Source organism: Fukomys damarensis, unplaced genomic scaffold, assembly GCF_012274545.1.
Source record: "Fukomys damarensis isolate Sample0158 unplaced genomic scaffold, DMR_v1.0_HiC HiC_scaffold_16, whole genome shotgun sequence".
Classification (NCBI taxonomy): Eukaryota; Metazoa; Chordata; class Mammalia; order Rodentia; family Bathyergidae; genus Fukomys; species Fukomys damarensis.
The window spans coordinates 19,249,844-19,269,176 of NW_022900928.1; the positions used below are offsets into that span (position 1 = coordinate 19,249,844).

General features: G+C 33.6%; 1 protein-coding gene across 7 annotated transcripts in view; it reads left to right on the forward strand.

Moving 5' to 3' along the window:
• Sbf2 (SET binding factor 2) overlaps positions 1–19,333 on the forward strand; it is a 350,526-nt gene that overhangs the window by 166,169 nt on the left and 165,024 nt on the right. For all 7 annotated transcript variants that reach the window (XR_778567.3, XR_004517428.1, XM_010615281.1 and 4 more), the window contains 2 exons: positions 845–954; positions 1,821–1,970. Coding sequence is in view for 5 of the 7 variants with exons in the window: in XM_010615281.1 (XP_010613583.1) it covers positions 845–954; positions 1,821–1,970 (260 nt within the window). In the remaining 2 variants the exon portion in view is untranslated. The remainder of the gene's footprint in view (positions 1–844; positions 955–1,820; positions 1,971–19,333) is intronic.

Below are 19,333 nucleotides of genomic sequence, written 5' to 3' on the forward strand. Positions count from 1 at the left end.
AGAATTGCTGGGTTGATAGTAATTAATTTAATGTGTTGAGAAACTGTCAAACTTTTCAAGAGCAGCTAGATCATTTTACATTTTCTTCAGTAGTGTATAAGGATGCTAACTTTTTCTACAGCCACTAATGATGCTGAGTATATTTCCTTAGGCTTATTGGACATTAAATAATCTTCATTAAAGGTACTAAATTTGCAGGAATGAAAAGCACTGGAATGTGACTTTGCTAAGCCATTGTAGCAATTCATTGGTCATAATCATTCACTATTTCTCCCCTTCAAATTTCCTCCAATCAAATTTGTAGTGTTTAATGTTGGGGGGGTGATACAGTTTTTCCTTAGTAATGTCTTAGAAATAACCTCTTTTTCTGTCAGTAGTCATCTTGCATATGAGTATTAGCTATTTTTGTTGTGGCCCTGTACCCAAACATTTTATATCATCTATTTGTTTACAATTGAAATTAAAAATAGGACCAGGGATTTAGCTCAGTGGCGCTGTGCCTGCCTTGCAGTTCGCTGCCCCATACCAAAGAAGAAAAAATTTAAAGTAGATATTTACCTTTGTTTAATGAAATTTTACTTTACAGTGTGAATTAATTTGTGTAAGGTAGGCATATCATTAGGCTCTATCATGTGAAATTAATTGTTCATCAACTAGTCTACTACTTAAAAATTTTAAAATGTAATCAAAATAATGAAATGGGATGCCTTCAGTACCATCTAACAAGGGAAAAAATAAATTTTGAATGTTGCTCATGTTAATAGTCTTAAAATAATATTTCCCTTGCTTTTGTAATGAGCAGAGAAGTTTATTTATGGTTTGTTTGTTTTCAATTTTTTATTAGTTTCAATATTGGATAAAGTGTCAACAGTTTTCAATAGTGCACAAAGACTGGAAGTTGTTAGAAACTGTATCTCATTCATATTTGAGAACAAAACTTTGGAGACTGAAAAGGTAATAAAATTCCGTCTTTCCTAAGTAAGCATTTAATCATTTCCATTTCAGATTTACTTGTTGAGGTTGCCAACTGACCTCTCTAAATTCTCTCCTTTGCCCTAATAAAACGTCCTTTCGTTGTTTTGGTCACTTTAAATGAATAGAGTCTAAGATTCAACACTGTAGTCCAAGCCAAATTACTGTAGCCACAATGGTAATATTTTTGCCTCAAACATAAAACATTGTTCTTTAATCCCTACTTTGACATTTTGCTGAGAAACAATATTTAAATATCATTTCATTTATCGCAAAGAATCTAGACTGTGTCATGGATCATAAAACGTATTAAGCTTACACATATCCCTTTAAATTTCTTATCTTCATTGAAGCATACTGAATACAGTGTAACCTTTCCTTACTGATTATAGTTTTCAACATCTATTTGGAGGCTGGTGAAGCATGTACAGATGTTTACCCTTGTACTAAATGACCCTTTCCTCTAAAGGATTTTTGCTCCCTTCCTTCCTTTCTTTTGTTTCTGTTTTCTTATGATTGAAATGTACATTTTCTTTTGCTTCTCTTGCTTTCAGCTTTCATATGGTAATGTTTTTTAAACTAAGGAAAAAAAGCATATTTAATTTTTCTCTTCAATTTACCATATAAGCTAATTCTGCTTATCTTTTGCCATGGCTTACAAATAACAATAACCACAACTCTATTTCTTAATGATGTTAATAGTAAATTACATCTTCCCTAGCAGTTTAATTTTACCAATAACTTTATTAAATAGTTTACAGGATTCATTTGAATATTCAGTGTGATTATTTGAGATTTATTTTTTTCTCAGTGTTACTTTTGGTCATTTGTAACTCTCTTATCTTCAGACCCTTCCTGCTGCCCTGAGGGCCCTTAAAGGAAAGACAGCAAGACAATGTCTCACAGATGAACTGGGTTTGCATGTCCAGCAAAACCGGGCAATATTGGACCATCAACAATTTGATTACATAATAAGGATGATGAATTGTACTTTACAGGTAATTTTTAGCCCTTTCAGATTACTCGTCATGTTTAAGAATACTTATATATTTCTATTTTAATATTCATTTCATAAATATTGAGTTTTCCCTTCTTTTGTTGTTTTCTCTTGAGAAGTACTAGGTTACTTTGTCAGTTTTATAAGCCAGATCTTTGAAAATGAAAAGTCATTTTTAAAGCACTGAGCCTTAAATTTATAATCACAGCAGCCTTTTTCAGTCAATTTTTAGTTGTACTGTAAGCCAGAGGTCAATTAATGGTGGGTAATCCAAATAATAAATGAATTAATTATTTACTAAGGAGTTTGTAAGTATAAAGCACAAAAGAAGAATTTTTTAGTGGATTTGTTTTTTAAAACAAGTATGATCTTACAGAAATAAACATCAAATAATGAAGACTCAGGGCTGGTTTAGCTCAGCGGTTCTGCCACCTGCCTCACAAGCGTAAGGACCAGAATTTGATCCCCGGTACCCCCCCAAAAAAATGAAGACCCAAATTAAGTGAAGCAGTTAATCTGTTTCTCTTATAAGAGGTTCTAGGACAATGGCATATTTTTTTCTACAACTGATGTGAAAATCCTTTTTCAAGAAAAAAATATTAAAAAAAAATAACACAAGATTCTTTGCCCATGTTTCTTTGTATATGTGGACAAAAGCTCCTCTAGGAATAGAATCTCTGGGTCACAGAATATGCTCCATATGCAGCTACATTAGATAATAACAAATCATATTTTCTGTCTTATATGAGGCATGATAAAAATGCAGTAGATATCTAATTTTTTAAAAAATGTATTATAATAAAAGACATATTAATATTAATCTCACTCAGAATATTCCCTCTCACTTCAAACACACTTAGCCTATCATTTGTGTCATTTTCTGAAGCAGTTCTGGGAGTCTCCTTTTCCAAGTGTCTTTAGTTGTGCTGTTGTGGCTGCCCTGATATCCTAAATCTATTCTCAGTGTTTACCTTTCATGGTTATCTTGACATTGAGAAAGAGCCAGAAGCTGTACAGTACCATATCTGGTGACTAAAATGAATGAGGATATACCATGTTTCTATGAGCCTACCTTTCCATTGGATGGTATTCAGGAGTAGCTTTCACTGTATTTTTTTTTAATCATACCTTCTAAAGACACTCACAAAAGAGGACTTCCAGAACTGCTGCAGATGTGACAAGAATAATAGGATAAGTATGTTTGAAGTGATGTTGAATATTCTGAGATGGATTAATAGCAGTCTGTCCCTGTATTAAAATTTTAAAATTTAAACACTCACCATATATTTTGATCACCCCTGTAGCTTATTAGTCATACCTTATAAAACTTTCTAAAGTAGTTGTACCAATTTACACATTAACCAACAGAGTTTACGTGTTCCATTAGTTTCACGCTTCCCTAACACTTGGTACTGTTTTGTTTTGTTGAGACAGGGCCTCACTGTTTAGTTCAGGCTGGCTTAAACTCAACATGCATATCCCAGGTTGGCCTTAAACTTGCCTCCTGCTGCAGCCTCCTAAGTGCTGGGATTATAGGGATGCACCACCACATCTGAAATTAACACTTGGTACTTTTATATTTTTGCCAAAGGGTAAAAGGCTATTTTTTTTCAATTATTGATACAGATCATCTTTTTTGTAGATCACCTTTTTATACACTTATTAACCAACTAGGTTTATTTTCATCTTTTGCCATTTTAGAATTAAATTGTCTTTATGGACTTGCAGGACAAATCACTGGTAGTTATAAGCCTTTGCAAAAATCTCTCTCTGAGGTTTTGTTTTCATTTCTTGGTATTTTTTTAAATATATAGAACTTCTTGGTCAAATCTACCAACCTTCTCTTCAAGATTGGTACCATTTGTAATTTGTTAAGCAAATTTTTCCTATCCTAAAGCCATAAGAATATCTCCTGTGTCATGTTTGGAACATTTTAAATCTTAAGGTTAGCTTTTGTGGTTCTTCATATTTAAGTTTTATTCATGTGGAATTAGTTTGTCCATATGATGTGAGATATGTGTACATTTCTTGTGTCAGGGGTATATTATATATAATATGAGGTTATCCAAACACCTCAGCACTATTTACTCTTCATCATTTCATCACTGGACCAAGATGCCAATTTTTCCATAAGCCACAATTCTATTCATGTATATATTTGTTTTGGAGATCATGATTCTGTTCTGTTAATTTGAGTAACATTATATAAGCTCATTTTTTGATCTTAAACTCATTTTTTGATTACTGAGAAAGCAAATTCTCATTCTTTGTTATTCTCTAGCAGTATGTTGACAATTATAAGGCTTTTGCTTTTCTACCTGGGATAGGAATTATGCTTCCTCTTTATTTGGGAGAGAACTGATATGTTTATTGTATGAAGTCTTTCAATCCAGAACATGCTATATTTTCTTACTTAAGATTTCTTTCAACTACAAATTTTATTATTATATCTTGTAATTCTTGCTTTATTTAACCTACATTTTGTTTATTTTATCTGGAGTCCCAGAGTTACATTTTAGATTCTCAATACTTTATTTTTCTTATTTATTTATTTTTTTGGTACCAGGAATCGAACATGGGTCCTTGCACTTGCAAAGCAGGCACCAGAACCACTGAGCCAATCCCTGGCCCCTTAAAAAAATATTTAAGAAACTTATGTCTAAGGAACTAAGAAGGCTAGTGAACCTAGAGATTTCCAAAAATGATGACAACTTTCTGTTTCTAAAACTATGTATGTGTGTGCTCATTATGTCATTATTCTTTAATATCTTTTTTGTATTTTATGACTTTGGATACTGCCATTAGATTTTTTAGCACACCATATTTATTTTTTCAATTTCAAAAGATGTGTTTCTCAGAAATTCTTACTGAGTATCTATAATGATTCAGTCTAGCATTAAAAATATAATCTTACAATAGACACTTTCTAAAAATGAACTGACAAAAGTAGGACATGGTTCACCATACCTGGAAATACATTCTTCTGAGTATAAGACACTATAGTAAAGAAGAGCAGGATAAATTTGAGTCACTTGTAGAAAAATGGATGCCCCCTAAGACCATAATGCTCAATGAAATATATCATACACAGATTAAATATCATATGATTTCTTATTTGACAAACCCAAAGTATAAATAATTTAAAGAGCAAAATATAGATGATAGGAAGAAAGGAGATAAGATTTGTGGAGAGGGAAGGGAAGAGGATGGGTAAGTAAAAAGGATCCAGATAGAGTATGTTTATGTAGCAGTTCCATACAATGAATGTATTAATTATGTATGGTAGGTTTATAGTAATAAAAAAGACACTTGCTATGATAATTTAAAGTAGCAAAAATTCCAAAAGTAAGTTTTTATTACTATCTTTGGATATAGATTTATTTTGTTATGGTATACCCTTTAGAATATTGCTCAGCTACCAAATGGCAAGAGTTCTATGTATGTACTGATCTGGAAAAAACTTTGTTATATATTGGTAAATGGGCAAAAAATAAGTTCTATAAAGTATAAGTAGATATGACTAACCTACAGTTGCATGCATATATAAATGTAGATGGTAGTAAAAAACTGGAAGATAATTAGACTAAATCCTTAGTTATTTCTGGAACATGAATTAGAACAGTTTTGACTTCCAGTTTAAGCTTTTTTCTGCTTGAAACACACACATAACTCACTTAAATAAAATAATGAGCATATATTGTAATTTTAAAAGATTCTTACTTTTGTAGAAAGGAAATTTGGAGTATCCTTGAGAGAAAAATAAACTGTAACAAATTTGCTCCTGAAAAATATCATGTAAGACTGGTGTGGTGGCACAGTTTATAATTCCAGATATTTGGAAGGCTGAGGCAGGATGTTTGCAAGTTTGAGGCTATTGTATGGGTAACCTAGCAAGACCTTATCTTAAAGTAAAAACATTTTTTTTAAAAGCCTGGGGATGTAGGTCAGAGTTCTTGCCTGGTCTCTTGGTGCCCTGAGTTCAACTCCCAGTACTGCCAAAAAGTAAAACTAAAATAAAAAGAGGCTACATGGCTTTTGTTACTTTGCTACAGTAACTTTGTTACTACCATTATAGAAAATAAAGGAGTAGGATTAACAGATCATGGTCTCCAGAAGCTCTAAAATCAGGTAATTCCCTGATTCCACAATAGTTGATATTAAAATTACAAAACCTATGTTAAGAGCCTTTTTCTATTAGAACTTTATCGACTGCTTATTAACTGAAGAACCAAGTTTTAAGGCTTTCCCAAAACTTAACTTAGTACATACAGTTAGGTCATTTATAGACTAGTAAGGGCTACAAATCTCTTTCACTTAAATAATCATTTCTGAAATAAAATGTTTGAATGTTTTTTGCATGAATTTTTTTGCTCCTTTCAGATACACCTGAATTCATGGGCATGTTATATTTTATGATTCAGTAGTTCATATGTACATAAAAATAAATCCTGTGTGTCATCAAGTACATGCTATTGTTTAGCATATGAAATATTCTTCTCAGTTATGAATGGGTTTACATATGTGATTCCTTTTTTAATGAGTTCTTTATTCCCAATTTGGGAATTATTAGTGTTTATGTTTTTGTTGCAATAACATGCTAACTGGGATATAACATGACATTCTGAACATTTTTTTACAGAAGTGTAGTTGCAAGGCAGAGAGGTCAAACATCTGTTTTAGTGTTTTAAAAATGAAACATTCACTAAATGAATTTTTTTAAAGAGTGATTTAGAAACTTAAGTAATTTTTGCTTTTCATGACCTAAAGTTAATCTCTTTTCTGTCCTCAAGGGAAAATTAAAATGGAACATTCTGCAAAAGGGCTATTTTGTTCATCAGGTTCTTTGCCAAGAAAATGGTTTTTGGGTTTTTTGTTTTGTTTTGTTTTTGGTTTTTTTTGTCTTTTTTGGTAACGGGGATTAAACTTGGGTCCTTGTGCTGTGAGGCAGGCGCAGAACCACTGAGCTAAGTCCCCAGCCCCCAAGATAATATTTTTGTATGGCATTGCTTTACAGAGGTTGTAGATTAATTCCTACGTATTATCACATCTCAAAGAATTGATCATATTTTAATATTTTGAAACTGAGATTACCAAAAATCTCTTAAAATATCACATTCTTAAGTCTGTATTATATTGGGTACATGATTAAAGCTTGTTAATATGGTTGTGGTTGAGATAGTAATGTCCTTTTTTTTTTTTTTTTTTTTTTTTTTTTTTTTTAGTACCAGGGATCAAACTCAGGACCTTGCACTTGTTAGGCAGGTGCAGTGCCACTGAGCTAAATCCCTGGCCCAAAAGTAATGTCTTTTAGCAATAAATTATAATTTGAAATCCCAGTGAAGGCCTCCTTTCCAGCATTGTGACAAACTGCATGGTGTGAGGAACCTTCTCATCAATATAGGAATAAATCTTGGAAAATTACAAACAAGCATAAATCATGATTTTGATACATTGTTTCTCCCAAGAAGAAAAGTACTGCGGGGTGTGGTGGTGCATGCCTGTAATCCCAGCACTCAGGAGGCTGAGGCGGGAGGATCACTGTGAGTTCGAGACCAGCCTGAGCTACATAGTGAGTTCCAGGTCAGTCTCACCACATAGTGAGACCCTGTCTCAAAAAACAAAAAACAAAAAAAAAAAAAAAAAGAAGAAGAAGAAGAAGAAAAGGAAGTCTCTAAATGTACTACTCCCTGTACTCTTGAGAAAAGGACAAATAGGCTAAACAAAGCCCTGAGCAATTAATATTTGGTAAAACCAGGTTTGTGAGCACAATTAAGCATTGACTTCTACAAGCTCTGACCAGCTGGTTGTACCAGAAAGTTTTTAATTGAAAAAAAAGTAAGTTATCTTGGTCAGTAATATGCCCTCTATCTTTATCTCCAGAAGAAGCTGTTGTAAACCTTTTGGAAATAACGCATTCCTGGTTTAGGCACTCCGAATTGTCATAGAGTAAATTCAATAGAGTATAGATTTACAATTTCAAAATTACCAAATACCAAGGGAATAAGCCAGAATGATTAATGTCAACAGAAAAAAATCAAAAACACTTAGATTCTCCAAAATTAAATATAGGAATTATCCAATTTGAATTGATAATTATTGAAATCATTAAAAGATTGAATACTGCCAGGCGCAGTGGCACACACCTCCCAGCACTCTGGGAGGTTAAGTCAGGAAGTTTTCAAGTCTGAGCCCAGCCTGAGCAGTTTATCAAGACTGTCTCAAAAAGAAAAAAAGTGGGATGTGTTGTGGTAGTGCTAGGGATCCAGTTCACTGTGAAGACCATGGATCCAATCTCTAGTACTGCACAGAGGGAGGGGTGGAGGGAAGGATGGAAGAAAAATTGGATGAAAGGGAACAAATACCAGGACACTAAAAAATAATCAGCTAGGTTTGAATTATTAAAAGTAAGATGGGATGTGAAGACAGTATTGTTAAGATGTGAGTTTTCTGTAAATAATGCTGAAGATTAAATGCAATCCAAATAAAAATTATAGGGGATGTTCTAGAAACTGATAAGTGACCTTTCTAAAATGTCTATGGAAATGCAGAGGACTTAAAATGGCCAAAACATTTTTGAAAAAGAACAAATTAGGAAAAATCTGACTTCAAAACTTACTATGAATTCATACTAATCAAGTCATTATGATATCTATCTATAGATAGATAGTTTTTTTGTGTTTTTTTCTTTTTGTTTTGGTACTGGGGATCGAACTTGGGACCTTGCACTTGCAAAGCAAGTGGCAGAACCATTGCGCTAAATCCCTGGCCTAGGACATTATTATATTGACATAAGCATCGACAAATAGGTAGTAAAAAAAAAGCATTCAAAAATAAACCCACATTTGTGGCATTTTTTGACAATGACATCAAAACAATGCAATAGGGAGAGGAAGATTTCTTCTGAGATTATATATAGATATCAGAAAATAGGATTGAGAAAGAACAAAGATATAAGATATAAAAGCCACAACTATTAACAAAAAAATTTGGAGAGTGCTGGTGATTGAACCTAGTCCCATCTGCATGCTAAGCACAGACTCTACCATTGAGCTATAACTCCTATAAAACAGAGGAAAATATGAAATGGTATAATGATGAGAATGAAAAATACTTGTTTAGGTCATAGAAAGTAATATTTAAAAAATTATAATTTGACCTTAGCACAATTAAAACTTCTGTTAATCAAAAGTCAGCAATAGGCAAGACTGGGGCCAGGGATTTAGCTCAGTGGTTCCACCGCTTGCCTCACAAGCTCAAAGACCTGAGTTCAATCCCTGGTACAAAAAAAAAGGTAAGACTGAAAAGAAATATTTCTAAGAATTATATGGAATTTGCAAAAGATACATTTATGTCAGGTAAAAGAAATAGTACTAAATTTATGTTTCAATTAATTTTATATAGTAAATTTTAGGTATACAATATAATGACATTCATCATTGGAGATTTGTACCTTTACATAATATATCTTGATTCTTATTTATTTTCCCATTCCCTTGCCCTCCCTTCAGTCTCTCCAGTACTAAATTTATTGAGGCATCTTGAGATTAATACAGATTACCTTTGACTCCTACAACTATAAGAGGTGCTCAAAGTGGTGGTCATTAGCTTCCAAACATTTATTAGTACAGCAAGCTGCTGAAGTGTGCATACATTTTTTTGGTGGACTCTATAAACTCCAAGAACTAGTACGGTATGTGTATATGAATAACTTCCTAGTACGAAGCCAATGGCTGGGGATATACCTCAGTGATTGCCTAGCATGAGTGGAGGCCCTGGGTTCAATCCTCAGCACTTTAAAAACAAAGCCAAACAAGCTAATAAAAAAAGTTTTCTTCCCATGGAATATGGTACGTATGGAAGGTAATACATATACTAATAGCTCAATGCAGCATTTCTCAGTGAATATATATTTCAAAACATGTACATAATAATTTTGTCAGTTAAAGAAATCAGGAAAAATGGACAGTAGGAACACACTATGCATAGACATCTCACTAAATATGATATGTGAATAAGCACAGGAAAGAATACTCAGTATTAATCAGGGGAATGCAAATTAAAATAACCATGAGCTATACATTACTATCAGAATTACTGAAATTAAAAAGGCTAACTGCTAAGTATTGGCAGAACTGTAAAGTAATTAGAACACTCACACTTTGTTTTAGGGCATGTAACATGGTATGATTACTTTTTTTTTGTTTTTTGGGTTTTTTTTTGTTTTTTGAGACAGGGTCCCACTATGTAGTTGAGGTTGACCTGGAACTCACTGTGTAGCCCAGGCTGGTCTCAAACACAGCAATCCTCCTGCCTCAGCCTCCTGAGTGCTGGGATTGCAGGCGTGCGCCACCACACCCAGCAGTATAATTACTTTTTAAAAACATTTGACATATTTATCAAAACTTGCTAAATGTACATTTAAGATTTATATCCAATATTTATTATTGTATGTAAATTGTGTAGCAAAAGTTTACAATTCTACTTACATACATACTGACATCTTACAGAGAAGTAAAATGATGTCAATTAATTTGAAGTCCACTAACAATAATGCTGATTAATGAACAGACAGATGGGATAAAGGGATAAAGTGAGCATAGTAAAATCTCGATGGTAATTGTATAGGGGTTCAGTGTAAAATTCTTTCAATTTTGATACATATTTCAAATTTTTTCAAAGTAAAATGAGATAAATCTTTACTTCATATAGTTACTGTTTTTTGGTGAGAACACAACATCCACTCTCAAATTTTTTAATAATATAAATATTGCTAATAACTATTCCAGCAAATATATACTTCTGAATATCATGTTGCATCAATAAATGCATAGTTTTATCTGTTATTTAAATGTATAAATTTGAACATTCTAAAAATAAATTAATAATTCAATGGATGGATTAAATGTATCAGACAAGATACAGTGAATGGAATGCAAATCTAAAACATTTATACATACTGGAATAGAAAGTGATAAGAAAATGAAAATATGGAATAGGAGTTACATACATGGAGGGTAGAATAAGATAGCTTAACACAGTACTATTCTAAGTACTAGTCTGTGACAAGATAAAGAACTTTGCCAGAAAGTAAATCAGTGGGCTGTTTTATTCATGGAGAAAGTCTTAATATGAAAAAAAGGGGGGAAGTGTAAGATTACACAAAACAGTGAGCTTAATATAACTTCAGCTAGCATTAGCCAGTGGCTGGTATCTCTAAATGTATTCAAGCATCCTGCTTTCTTAGAGAAGAGGATTTAAAATCACATCTCAGACTTTGCTTTTATAAAATTTAATTTGTTTCTGTATAACTTCTAGGCTTCTTAGCCTGAGGGTTTAGAATAATAGGAAATCACATAGAAATTTAAAAATATGAGGGAAAAAAAAGTTTCTGGAACCCCAAACTTCATACATCAGACTAAAGTAACAATCTAAAAGTTTTTAAGGATATTCAAGTACATGAAATAGAGATTTAGGTGTATTATTAGGAATGCATTAATCAGTAAACCATATCCTGCTTAATCAGGGTATGTGTTTTATTCCTGTCCTCTTTTCTGTTCCTCCAAACATTTACCAATTTCTGTCATAGATTAGTGTCTCTACTAGGTATTGGACATACTGAGATGTTAAGATATAATCCTGGTTCTCAAGGAGTTCACAGTTTAGAAGGAAAAACCAATATATAAACCAATTTTTATAATATAGTACAATAAGCACTAACCGTATATGGAAAGTACTATAAAAGCTCTTATGGAGCTGCTGGATTTGGGCTACATAAGAGGTGGTGACAGAAGGCATTTGTGAGAAAAGGATTGGGAGAAAGAGTGTTCCAGGTACAGAAGGTTGCTAGTAGAAAAGAGAAGTATAGAAAGGGCCTATGCTTTTGAAATCCGGAGGATATTTTCTAATCAGTGAGTATAGAGTAGACATGTGATTGGAGAAGAACTAAACAGTGGATGGAGAAATTTCTGTTAAAATGAACACATATCTCTCACATACACACACATTTAACCTCTGTTACCACCCAAACCCCGCTGAAACAAAAGAATTTTTTAAATGTATTAACCTACAAGCAAAATAAGTGGTAACAGCAATAACATATTGGAAAGTAGAAAGTGATGGATTAATGATCTTTACTTAGCAAATACAAGAAAAACTTTCCCGAGGCAGTGAGAAAAACCTTGAAGCAGCCCTGTTTACAAAAAGGATTTGGGATTGTGACAACCATGCATCTCTGAAAACCAAGAGGGTAATGTAGAGCTAGAACATAGAAATAGACAATTAAATAAAGGTCTGCTTAAGATGTAGTTGGACTCCTCTCTCACACTCTTTCTTAATCTTTGTAAATAGACAATTGCCTTTCCTTTACTGTAGCTGAAGACTGAATCTTCACTTATTTTGTTTTGTTGTTTCGTTTCGTTTTGTTTTTAGAGACAGGGTCTCCTTATGTATCTCATGCTGACCTCAAACTTGCCATATTCCCACCTACACTGCTAACTGGTACTACAGGCATACTTCACCATGTCCAGCTACTTATGCATTTATTTTTAAGAAAGAAAGGCTCTCAGAGACCTGGGAAATACAGATCTAGTAGACAGAAATTCTGTCTTGCTGCAAATAAGTTTGTTTGAATGCCAAATACATAATGAGAAGGACAGCAGGCTTTCCCCCTTTCCCAGGTCCTCCTCCAGAACCTGGCAATATGCCTCAAGGCAAGGAATTGGAAGATTATTTTCTGAGAAATGTGGCCAAGTTAAAAGAAAGGAACTTTATTAAAGATACTGCGATTAAGAGTTTCCCAGTAGAATAGCTCTGCCAGGTCATAGTATAATGAAGCTCTCAGTCAACAAGCTTTATCTGTGAACACATTCTTAGCTTTTGCCATTATTTGGTTTACGTCTCCTTGTGAAGGATGACCTTTAAACAGAAGAACCTTGAAACAAAGTTATTGCTTGCTCCCCGCCATTGTTCCATAAGTCTGCTTCCATTCTCTGATTCCGCTTGTGAGAATGATCCATTCAGTATCTGTAACTGTCCTTTCTTCTTCCTTCTTGAGTACCTATATCATCTGGACTGCATTAGATAACCTCAGCCTTCTTTTGACTCTACTAGGTTAGCTATAATTACACATCTCCTCTAAGAAAAGGCTCAAAGAAATTAATTTTCTCAAATTACACAGCTAGGAAATTGAAAAGATGAGTTCTAAATCTCTCTTTTTTTCCCTCCTTTGGACCTTGTGCTTATGAGGTAGGTGGAGAGCCACTGAGCTAAATCCTCAGCCTAAGTCTTTTTTTTTTTAACTCTGCTTTTAGATGACTTGATGCTTTGTTCTTCAGAAACTGTATTAATAGATGTTCTATAGCTAGATTTAAATCTAGATCTGGAACTTGTATTCTGGATGTTTGTGGATCTTTATTTTCATTTATTCAAGTAAAAATTGCTATTAAAAGACTCCAAACTTAGTTGAATAAAGAGATGCTGTTTGTATTTTGTCATTGTATATCCAACACCCTCACATTTGTAGCACCTCACATGTAGAAAATATTCAGATATTGTTTGAATACATGAATAATTGCATATCAGGAAGGCAATAATTATTGAGATAGGAATGTACTTTTCTTGGCAGGTGTGGTGGTGCACATCTGTAATCCCAGCACACTAGAAGGCTAAGGCAGGAGAGTAACAAGTTTAAGCCCAGATAGGGTAACTTAGTGAGCCCCTGCTTCAAAAAAAAGTTTTAAAAGGGCTTGGGATATAGCTCAGTACAAAGGACCTGAATTCAATCCCTGTACTGCAAAAAAAGTCTGTTTTCCTAAGTTATTTAACAAGGAACTAAATTTCGCTATCAGATTTGAGTTTCAGATTTAAGATAAATTCATTAAAATTCTAGTGGCTATAAAAGTTTAGTTCAGTTCTCATACAACACTTAACCAAGTAACTGATGAAATTTATAAATTTAGTGAGAACTTTTCAGTTATTTGTCCCTCAGTAGATCTAGTATTTAATGATAATCATTGCCATCTAGGAAAAACTCTCTTCCCTTGTCTTTGATGTTATCATTTCTCTTGGTTTTCTCTTTCTTTTTACTTAATCTGTTTTTCAGTCTTTTTTGGTGTTTTCCTTCTTTCCTCCGTCCTGCAAATTTTAATTTGCATCTTTAGATTGATCTTCCCTTGATCTAGAGTCTTCCTCAGTAATCATACTCATCTGTGTTTTCCATCTCCTATATCTGCCTTCTAAATCTGTATCTCAAGTCCAAACCAATGTCCTAAATTCCAGAATTGAATATCGCGCTTGTCTGCCTTTACTTCCAGAGTTGTTTAGATGTCAACATCTTCCAAATTAAATAATAATCTCCCCCTTTTGTCTCCACTGCCAGTTAAAACCTTTTCCCCCTGACTTTCCTAGTTTAATAAATGGCACCGATAAATAAGCAAAAACATGGAAATAGTTTTTTTCTCTAACCCCAAATTCAACTAGTCTCTGAGTCCCTGTACCTTCTGAATGTCACTTAAGTACATTCATTTTTTTAAAAATATAATTGTTTAATCATTCCTTATCTCCACAAGACATTCATTGTGGGGAATTAGTATATGTATACAACACATCTTAATTTTTTTCTCATCCCCCTCTCCCACCTCCATTTCTTAGTCCCCTTTTGCAAAAGATCTATCTCCATGTTTCCTATTATGTGTCTTTTATTTTGCTCTTTAATTAGACTTTGGGTTTTTCATATAAGAGAAACCATACAACATTTAAGGTCATGAGTCTGATTTTCTCCATCCTTAAATTTCAATATTTTGGTATAAGTCATCAACATTTCATGCCAGTTTTTAAGTGGTCACTCTACCTCCATGCTGCTTTTACATCTGTTCTCCCTGCTTCATCAAAATGGAATTTGTACAGTTGAAGTAAGATATTGTTACGCCCCCACTTAAAATCCTTCCTTTTTGCCCATAGATTAAACTATGATCTTATCTTGGCCTTTGCCTATCATAACAGCCTCCTGTCTCACTGCTGTTAGTCCTCGGGTCTTAAATATCTTATTATCTGAGTTTGGAGCACTAATTCTTCCCTTTCTCCTATTTCCCACTCTGTCAATGCTTCTTTCCGCTCAGCCAGCTCCTGCTTACCCTTTCTCTCAGTTTAGATGTCATTTCTTCCTGGAAGCCTTCCTCATCTCAGCAGTTTTGGTTAGAAAGTCACTCTATGTGCTTCCACTTTAACTTGCACCTCTCTCATTCTGTACAGCATTATCGTGCAGTAGTATTATATTACATTAGCTTGCTAGCATTTCATTCAGTCCCTACAAAGAGTTTCCAACCAACACAGACTAATAACTTTTATCCCTTTCTTGGCTATAGTCTAAATCACAACCCAAGCTAGCCTGCGTCACTGTTGTCTTTGTGCACAACAGTCTTTAGAGAATGTCGGTTCATGGTTCAGTTAATCTCTGCTTGAAAATAAAACTTAAAATTCACATACAGCTGGTCAGTACTGTCGTAATGGACAGTTGTCATTGACACATTTAAAGTACAAAAATTCATGCCTTTTTATGTTCATACCCTGATGCATTGGTTTCACCATGGATATAGCTCAAGTATCCATGTTTTTCAAGTTCCACAGTGTCCATTTTCCCTTGCTATAGTTGAATATCACAGGTTGAAGAATTTATAAAGACTGTGTACATTTGGCTTAAGTTTCTGAACACTAGAAAGTTTACGATGTATGAAGTTACATCTGATGAGGTTCTTGCTGGTAGGAACTCTCTGAAGAGTCAGAGGTAATGTAGACCATCATAAGGAACTACAGAACGTCCTAACCCAGGAATCTCTTCTTATAAAACTATAAACTTTATAATCCCATTGAATGAGAACCATACTCCAATAGCCTCTTTAGTCTTATTTAAAAAGTCTCACCTCTATAATAGTACACAAGATCCTAATGGGATAATTGAGTGTGAAATAGGAAGAAAAGGGCTAAAGGTGTAGGGAAAGTGGGAAGGGTAGGGGAAAGGAAATAAGGGAAAAGAAAAAATATGAGAAAATGTAAAAATGGAAATAAAGAGTTTGTAAATGGGGAGGGGAGGAGGGGTGAAGGGAGGGCAGGAACAAGGGGAAAAAATGAGAACCAACAACTGTCATGTGAAGGTATAAGACCCCAATAATGAATGTAACTATATTGTAGACCTAGATTGTACCAATAAACTCAATTAAAAAAAAAGTCTCACCTCCAAATACCAGGGTCAAATTAAACTTCCATTTTACTAATAACTCACAATGGGTACTAAATTTAATGAGAGTTTAGATGGGGACATTGAAAGTCAGCGTCCTTTTATGTAGGCTAATCATTTTCAAAACTTTTTTCAAACATTTAAAATGTTTATTTCTAAGCCCCATTATCAAAATTCTGATTGGTATGTCTAGAAAGGAGTATATCAAAACTAACATTTGAAATTTTTCAACAATTAAGTGGACAGCTTAGCAGAAAGTCAATTCCCATTGTATATAGTATTCCATTAAACATTCTAATCATTTGTCAGAAAACCTGAAGATTTCTATATTATCAAGGAAGGTGCACTAAATTTCTGGTATGGTGTCTCCTACCTCCAAATTCCATGATCTCGGATCTTTTTTTTTAATCTAAGCTTAATAGGAACAAAATAGCTCTCACCTTATAATAATACATTATCATCTTTCATCTATGCAAGTTCTCTTCCTTAGGTTATTTAATTTTATCACATTATGTTATCAATCTCATTTCAGTGCATTTAATATATTACTTTATATGTAAGTATCCTTAGAAATGTTTATTGCAGGGCTGGGGATTTAGCTCAGTGGTTCCGCCGCCTGCCTGGCAAGTACAAGGACCCAAGTTTGATCCCTGGTACCAAAAAAGAAAAAAAAAGAAATATTTATTGCATATGTGCTTTTAATTTATGCAAATGGTATGTTATATAAATGTCACTCTGTTTATTTTTGTCACTCAGCATTATGATTTTCATTTTTTATGAGGTTAATGTAAGCCTGATTCTAAAAACAGATAAATGCAATAAAAAGAAAAAGTAGCTCCATTATTTTGAATTTAAATGTAGAACTCTTAAATAAAATATTGGCTAACTGATTTTTGTAGTGCATTTAAAGTAAAAACACTATGATATAATGGAATTTATCTCAGGATCCTTTCAGTATAATTCATCACTTTAATAGATTAAAGGAGAAAAATTATAATTATTTCAGTTAAGAAAAGACATTTAATAAAGTTCTTGAACTATTATTATTAGAGGGGAGCTACTGTACTTGTTAAAACCTACAGGGAGCCTTGTAGTTAGTGGATAAACTTTATAAGCATTCCTTTCAGATTGGAGGAAACCATGCTTACTGTTATTATTATTAACAGTGTTAGAAGAAAAAAGAAATGAGATCTGAGGATTAGAAGAGAAGGAGAAAAATCATTATTTCAAGGAGATCTTATCTTTTACCTAAAAATGTGTCAGATTGAATAAACTGTTAACTAATAATATAATTCTGTTAACTTGCTAAATACCAGATCAGTCTGTACAAATCAATAGCATTTCTTTTTACTGGAAGTTCTTCCTCACCACCTTCCCTTCTTTCCCTTTCCAGCGGCTCCCCATTCCCCTCTCCCTCCCTTGTTTTCTCTTTGTCCATTGTCCAGATACCATTTGGCAGGTTCAGGTAGGCCATTATGGCAGCCAGAAAGAATCTGAAGCCCCATACTTGCCCATAAATAATTTAAATGATATGGCCTGGATAGATCATAATCAGAAGACTTTCCAAATAAATTCATAATATTGGTAACCAGAGTTTTCACTGATAGAAAGTACAAATTTGGGGGCATGGGACTTAGCTCAGTGGCATTGTGCTGCCTCACAAATGCAAGGTCCTGAGTTCGATCCCCAGTACTGAAAAAAAAAGTACAAATTTGGAAATGGACAAAGCTAGAATGCATCCCATGGTTTAGACTAAATTAAACCTAAATTATACAAACTCATAACTATCAATGTATATTAGATACTTAAACATAGGTAGAAGAAGATATATATATAAATATATATATATATATGTATGTTGTATGTGTTACTAAATCATACAATTATTTATGTGATTTGGCTTATTTAATATAATGTCCTCAGGGTTCATCTGTTATGGCATAATTCAGAATATCCTTACTTTCTAAGGCAAAATAATTTCTAGTATGCCCATACTGCATTTTGTTTACCCACTCATCTATCAGTGGACACCTTGGGTTGCTTTTACCTTTTAAATTTAGTTTCTTCTTTTTTTTGGTACTGGGGATCAAACTCGGGCCCTTGGCACTTGCGAGGCAGGCAGCGGAACCACTGAGCCAAATCCCCAGCCTTTAACTTTTGAATTTATAAATAATACTATGAGCATAAAAATATAAATATCACTTTCAAGTCCATCCTTTCAGTTCTTCTGAGTATATGTACCCAGAATTCCTAAATCATATAGTGATTCTGTTTTTAATTTTTATGTTTGCAGTTTCAATTTTTATGATTACATTCCTCACAAGAAGTTAGTACATGTGCCTAATAAATTGTCTTTCATCTCTTTCCTCCACCTCCATCTCTTGTTCCCCTTCCCATTTGCAAAAGATCTGTCACCCCAATTTCTATTATCTGACTTACTTTGTGCTTTTTTATATTTTAAGTTTCTCATATAAGAGAAACCAAGCCATATTAAAGTTGTGTGTGTGACTTATCTCACTTGACATTATGGTCTCAAGGTGCACCCAGTGTCCTTTAAATGATTCGAGCTTATCCTTCCTTGTGGCTGAATAGTACTCTACTGTGGATAAATACTGCCCTTTCTCAATCCATTTATGTGGGCCACTTCCAAGATTTAGCTATTTTGCATTGTGCTGCTATAAACGTGCTTATGAAGTATCACTATTATATGATGTCTTTAACTCATCGGGGTAGATACCTTGAAGGGGAAAAGCTGGGTTGAATGGAATTTCTGTGTTTAGTTATTTGAGGAACTCTGTACTGATTTCCATAATGATTGTACTAGTTACATTCCCACCAACAGTGTAGAAGGGTCTCCGCAACAATGTTGAATGTTTTTTCCATTTATTTATTGCCCATTAGTACTTCTTCTGAGAAGTGTCTGTCCATTTCATTTGAGCTCTTTGATTTGGATCTTTTATTTTGAGGGATCCTAATTTTTTTTAGTGCTTCGTATATTCTAGATACTAGTCTTTTGTCAGAGGAATATTTGGCAAAAGTTATTTCCCATTATGTATGTCTCTTCATTCTATTGGTTGCTTCCTTTGCAGTGCAGAAAAATTTTTAATTTGGTATGATCTTATTTGTTGATTCTT